The sequence below is a fragment of the Arabidopsis lyrata genome (assembly GCF_000004255.2).
Source record: "Arabidopsis lyrata subsp. lyrata unplaced genomic scaffold ARALYscaffold_7, whole genome shotgun sequence".
Lineage (NCBI taxonomy): Eukaryota > Viridiplantae > Streptophyta > Magnoliopsida > Brassicales > Brassicaceae > Arabidopsis > Arabidopsis lyrata.
In genome coordinates this window covers 20,273,026-20,280,105 of record NW_003302549.1, presented here as the reverse complement: position 1 = coordinate 20,280,105, position 7,080 = coordinate 20,273,026, and the positions used below count along the sequence as shown (strand labels likewise).

The 7,080-nt window shown below is 28.9% G+C and overlaps 1 protein-coding gene across 1 annotated transcript; it reads right to left on the bottom strand.

Moving 5' to 3' along the window:
- Positions 1-1,853: 1,853 nt before the first annotated feature.
- LOC9306601 (delta(7)-sterol-C5(6)-desaturase) lies at positions 1,854-6,777 on the bottom strand. The gene is made up of 3 exons (XM_002868475.2): positions 6,529-6,777; positions 4,959-5,264; positions 1,854-3,441 (listed from the first exon to the last, which is right to left on the bottom strand). The coding sequence occupies exons 1-3, from the start codon at positions 6,746-6,748 to the stop codon at positions 3,152-3,154; spliced, it is 816 nt and encodes a 271-aa protein (XP_002868521.1). The 5' UTR covers positions 6,749-6,777; the 3' UTR covers positions 1,854-3,151.
- Between the last annotated feature and the right edge of the window lie 303 nt (positions 6,778-7,080).

Sequence of the window (7,080 nt, the reverse complement as noted above, 5' to 3'; positions counted from 1 at the left end):
TATGTACTATTTTCGGGACTTTGTTTTCCGACTCTTTTATGTTTTCTAAGTAACTCCTTGGTTCTTCTACTTTTGTGTCTACACTTGTAAAAAAAAAACATCGTCAAATCCTTCCTAAATTACGAGAAATCTTTCCTAAATTTCAGGATCTTCATGAAATCCTTCCTGAATTAGGTGAAATCCTTCCTGAATTTCGTTGAATCCTTCCTGAATTTTATGTAATCTTTTAATGAATCCTTTCCTGAAATTCAAGGAATCCAATCTGAATTTCGTGAAATCCTTCCTGAATTTCATGGATTTTTTTTTGCCGGAAAATTTTGCCGGGTTTTTTTTTTTTGCAGAGAAATATTGAAAACAAAATTTTGACGGAAAACTTTTTGGCGGGAAATTTCTAATTTCATTTATTTATTTATTTATTTTATTATTTATATTTAATATTTAATTAAAGTTTATATTGCTATTTGTGAAACTTTTCAAATGTAGTGCTATTTTTGGAAGAAAAACTTATTTTAGTGCTAGTTTTGTCAATCTCCCCATATTTTATCTAATTTCCTTATGCATATTTATTATATCTATTTTCTTTCCATCTAAGTATGTAAATTTTAGTGATTTAACTCATTCTGTATTCTAATAAAAAACTATGAATATGAAAAATATTGGTCAACTCTAGAAGTTCTATCTAATATAAAAATTAAAAAAGATTCAATATTAATCAATGAGGTAGTTAATTTTGATTAAATGTTTAAAATTATATGTGTGAATAGTTAGATGTGAGTAAACTTATAATATATAACATTATAAATTTTAGTGAAAACTAATGTAGAATATTTTATGTATTTAGTTTAAAATAATCTATATACCTCTTGCTTCTATATATTGTCATTTTTTCTCCTTTCTAGAAATATGGTTTTATATAAAATTCATAAATTATATATATATATATATATACCTCTTGTTCAAATCTAGAAAAACATAGTTTTGCAATCTCGTCAAAATATGATTCCACAACTTGTTAAGAAAATGTTTTACATGCAAAAGGTCAAACTGTCATCTTATTTAAAGTCATTTACAAATCTATTATCTACTTTACTATTAAAAACATGTTTTTACACCAAATCATATTTTACTGTTATACTATGCTCTTTACCACCATCTACAAAATCTTTCTATAAACACATTAAGCCAACTATATGTCTTTTTTTTTTTTTTTGCATCCAAGTATATATCTCTTCACTTTCACATTTGTATAGTTTCTTTACCACTAAAATTGTTGACTCATAAAAAACTTGAATGTGTTATAAACTGTGTAATCTTATTAACACATAAGAGAGTATATATATGAGTTTACACGGATGATGGTATAAACTGTGTAATATATACTTATAGATGGTAACTAGTACTTGAAGACCCGATCCAAGTATTTATAAGGTTTTATAAGCTGTTTTTAAAGGTTTTACAAGATATTTTAAAAGTTTTTTAAAGTATTTCAAAGGTTTTACAAGATATTTTAAAGGTTCTTAAGGTATTTTTAAATGTATTTATACAATATTTATAAAGTATTTATAAGATTTTAGATACATAGAAAGATAGTTTGTGTATGTTTTAATAATGTTACATACATATTTGGGTAAATCTTATATTTTTAGAAGCATTTTTTATAAGGTTTTAAAGAAAGGGTATTTTTGAAAAGTGGCATTGAAAAATGAGCATTTTTGCAAAAGCCCCAAAAATGTTATGCATTGATGATCAAGTATTTTATGTATTGATGATCAAGTTTACCAATAATCGGATTTAAATGGTATATCGGTTTGAGATAAACCAAATGGAAGAGGCTGGATTTAAATGGTATACTGATACTTCTAATCTCTAGTTTCTTCTGATGTTTTGTATAACTTACACACACACAAAAATGCTCATACACATCCAAACATCATACTTTTTATAAATATCAAACATAAATTAAAGTCTAAGCATCAAACGGTTCACAAACACGCGAATAGAAACCAAATTTACATTTTTACCAATTCTTGCAATGGCTATGGCTACCATCAATCGTAGCCATAGTGAACAAATGTGGCGTAAGATCCTGAAATATAGAGAATTAGCAAAGAGCTTTCATCTTGTGGAAGTGAGAACTGGGAATGATACTTCCTTTTGGTATGATGTATGGAGTCCTCTGGGCAAATTTTTTTGACCATTTGGGTTCACGAGGATGCATTGGTTTGGGGATTTCATCTTATAGTATTGTTGCTAAAGCTATCGCGAATAGACGCCATAGACATCGAGTAGTAGTGCTGAATCAGATCGAGGATCTGCTTGACTCTCTTCGGCTTTAAGCTCCTCAAATTGAACCGGACCGGCCCCTTTCGAGAAGGAAAAACGACTCATTCAAAAGTAAGTTCTCCTCTCATGAAACTGGCAACTTACTCGACAAGGAAATCCAATTTGTGACTGGTACAAGGGCGTATTATATTCCCTCATTCCACGCCTCAGTATTCCTTCATAACTTGGAATGCTATTCGGAATCGTGTTGCTACAGGGATAGATTTATAAGATGGAATGTTGGAGCAAATGGAAGTTGTGTTTTTTTGTGGAAAAGGAATAGAGACTAGAGATCATCTTTTCTTCTCATGCCCCTACTCCTCTCATATTTCGTCAGCGTTAGCCCAGGGCATTCCTGGTCACAAGTTCTCGACGAGTTGGGGATGGCTTGTCCCATTTTCCCATTACTCACGGAATTAGAGCACGACTTTAATGATTTAGAAGAAATATGTAATCAATATAGGGGACCTAATAATATACTCAAAACTCACAAGCCACAAGCGAGAAGTCACTAGTCACAATGTTCGATCAGGAAATTTTTTATTTATAAATTTCCATTATTATTTAAGAAAATCGTACATGTTTGAAAGAAAGTTTTTAGATCTCACCTGGACATTTTCTTAAAACCAAAAGTTAATTATCTAAAACATATATAGAAAACATAATACATATATATACCAAAGCTCTTACATTTTCGAGATTGTTTTAGGACTTTTACTACAAGACCAACACCACGTTATTATTCACAAATATTCTAAGAAATGGTAGGTACGAAAAATATATAGAAAACATGAGACATATATATACTCTTTATGATCTGCAATATGCATTACTTCAATTTGGCCTCCTCAACAGGGTGACGAAGTGTTCCGAAACACCAATCCATGAGAATCGTGTAATTTCCATAGTTATAACGATGCATGATGTGATGCATTGTATGATAATCAGAGGTCAAGAACGGCCACATCTTCGTTTCGAGACAACCGTGAAGGTAAAATGTCCAAATCCCATTGAGGGAAATCAGGACTATTTCGGTCGTAAAGTGCATTGGCACAAAGAAGAGAAAGATCGTGTAAGATAAGGCGTTTAGTACTGCCTCAACGGGATGACCTGCCACTCCTACAAATTTTTTTTTTTCATTAGTTACATCGTCATTATTTCATGCGGGTATGTAAAAATTGACACAAGCGAAAAATAAAAAATTAATAACTACAAGAAAACATCGTCTATTCCGACTATTGTATTAGTTGAAAATTCGTCATATGGAAATTTGTCATAAACAAGGTATTTCGACGAATTTCCAAATAACTGTAATAGCCAAAAACGTTGGTTGGAAAACAGGCAGAAAATATCGACGAAATTCTGACGACTTTTCTACTTTTGTTAAAAATCAAAACAAAATTGCGAGAATTAAGTTTGAGATTTGAAATTGGAGTAAAGATTTGAGTTTAATAGTAGAGATTTCAGATTGGAGTATTATTATTGTGTTTGAGATTGGAGTAGATATTTGAGTTTGAGATTAGAGTAGAGATTTAATCATATTTGTGTTTGAGATTGGAGTAGAATTTGAGTTTGAGTTTTTGAATTTTCTATATTTTGTGTTTGAATTTTTGTGTTTGAGATTGGAGTAGAATTTGAGTTTGAGTTTTGAATTTTCTATATATTGTGTTTTGAGTTTATGTGTTTAAGATTAGAGATTAGAGATTGAGTTTTAGTATTGTGAATTGTGAAATGGGTGAAAAATTAATGTGTATATATAGGATATATTTTCGATAAAATCTTCATTGGAAATTCGTCGGAAACTGTAAAAGAGTTGTAAAGTTCCAAATTTCCGACCAATTATTTTTTATTAAAAAAATAAACTAACTTATAAAGTGGTTCAAACTCGTCAAAAATTTCCGACCAATTTCTTACATTTTTATTTAATACTTTTTATATTTTCGACGAATTTCTGAAGTTCTTTCTAATTTTTAGGTTTTAAAATGATGAAAGTTGTCGGAATTTCGTAGGTTAATAATTTTCAATTAAAATTTTGACAGAAATATATCAAAAATTTCCGATAAATTCTCGACGACTCTCTCTATTTTTTCACTTTTTTAACAGACATAAAAGTAGTTGAAATTTGGAACCAATTTCCCACTACTTATTTTTTTTAATATAATTTCCGATCATTTTTATATATTTTTATATTCGTAGAAAAATCTTCAGAATTTTCAAAATTTTGATGAAAGTTTTCGAGTAATTTGACTTACGCTATTTGGTCAAAAATCTTGAAATTTTCCGACTAAGTTTTTATTAATTTCTATTGCCGGAAATATTGTCATATTAAAAATGGTCGTATTTTGGTAGGCGAGATTCATTATAAAAAATATTGATATCAAATAAATTTATTTATTTTTATAAATGCTGTAATAAATATAAATTTAATGATATTGGAATTTATGCATTTTTGTATTGTTATTTAGTGGCATACATGTAAATCTACATACGATTGCATATGAAAAGTTTACTTACTGTTTATTTATCATTTTAAAAATCAAGAATTCTTTAACTTTTCCAATGATGTACATGGAATTTGACTTCCACGATCAGTTCATATAAGTTTCGAAACTAATACTAGTAAGGGGAGAAAGTACCTGCAAAAGGTGATAGAGAGGTCTTGGTGTTGAAGCGATGATGAACGAAATGAAAATGCTTGTAGAAAGGCTTCACGTCATGGTAAGCTCTATGTATCCAATATATCCATAACTCCACCAATATCAGGTGAACAATGATATGAGTGATGTAAGCGATTAGACCAACTTCGGTTATTGAAAAATAACACTTTGTATAACCTTTTTCTATAAAATATTCAGAGATTGTTGGAACTATTGTAACACATGGCATCGATTGCATCGCTAGTTTTATTTGCTGTATTATTGATCTTCTCGAGGGGATATCTTCTGCAGTATGGTTAGGTCAATCATTAGTAATTGAAATTGTACGTTTTGACTTTTGAGATAATGATTTTGTATTAATTTTTGGTTTTAAACACTACTAACATGTTCGCACCAAAAAAAAAAAAACATGTTATCGTATCTTAAAGCATCTTTCTTGGTGATAACTCTTATGGCATCTCCATCTATAGAGATGAGAGACATTTTCGACCAACAAAATATAGTAGAAATTATTAAAAATATCAGAGAGAAGAGATATGTTTCTCACAGAACAATGGTATATTATAGTTAGGAAAATCTCAAAAAAAAAAAAACTCTCAAAATAACACCAATTTCTACAGTAAATTATAAAGATTTCAGACTTTCACTTTTACAAAAACTTAATTATTTATTTAACTTATATCAAAATAATATATTTTTTGCAAATATTCTTATAAAGTATTTTATTAAAACAGTATTAATATTTTATTATAATTTAATCATAAAGAGTTTTAGAGCTTTAGCTATAATTTTTTTTCTTCTTTATCTCTTAAAAATTCTAGAGTGTCGTTTAAAAGAATTTTTTTATTTTTTTTATTTTTTTGGTTCCAAAGTTAAAACACTAAAAAACCAACATAAAATAGGGAAAATTTTCAAAAATGCCACTTTTCAAAAATGTTCCATCTAAATTTTTTTATAAAAAATGCTCTTAAAAGTTTGAGATTCGTGTGTAACATTATTAAAGCATACACAAACTACCTTTATGTGTATAAAATCTTATAAAAAAAATTATAAATACCTTTAGAAAACCTTTAAAAACTCTTGTAAAACCTTAAAAATACTTTATAAAACCTTAAAAATATCTTGTAAAACCTTTAAAAACACCATATAAAACCTTATAAATACTTGGATCGAGTCTCCAAGTAGTAGTTACCATCAAGAAGTACCCTATAAACTTTATAAAACTTCATACTTTTTCAGATTTAGAAAAAGAAATTTTTGAAAATAGATATCTAAAAAGAATATTTTTGGAAAAGGGAACACCAAAAAAGAGATTACTAACAATTTCTCCATAAAATACGACCATTCCTTTTGCCTCGGCTTTTCCTTTTTATAGTACAAATCTAAAAGTCATTTACTTTTTTTTTTTTCTTAAAAATAGGAAATTAATTATAACAACTTAGCACAAAATTTAAGAACAACTTAAGTACAAAAGTTTTGCAGAAAACCAAAAACTAAAACAATAAGTTCTACAAAACTTTCTAACACATTCAAACTAACTAAAATGTACCTTTAGGTAAATGAACATCATGTTTCCAATGGTAGAAGTAGAAACACCAAAGGGAACAAAGGAGGAAGTAAGTGGCGAGAGAAACAATGTAATTACGAACAAACGTCTGAACTACATGTGGCAATCGTGGCCATAACGCTGTTGGGAAGAAGTTGTTGACTAGACTGTTGTTGTACGACGTTGTTTCTTCCACCAAACGCTGCAAATAGTGCTCCCACATTATTCCTACTCTGTTATCTTGAAAATGATATTGTTTATGTACATGTGTGTACATATATATCTATATATATATAGAAAGAAGTTGACAAAACCAAAGTTTGTCGAAGTCCAAAGTGTGTCGAAGTCTAAAGTTTGTCGAAGTCCAAACTCCAAAGTTTGTCGAAGTCTAAAGTTTGTCGAAGTCCAAAGTTTGTCGAAGTCCAAAGTTTGTCAAAGTCTATCAACAAAATATCATAAAAATTTATTTTAAAAAGAAAGAGAGAGAGAGAGAGGAGAAACGTTTCTTGCAGAACAATGGTATATTATAATTGGGAAAATCTCAAAAAAAAACTT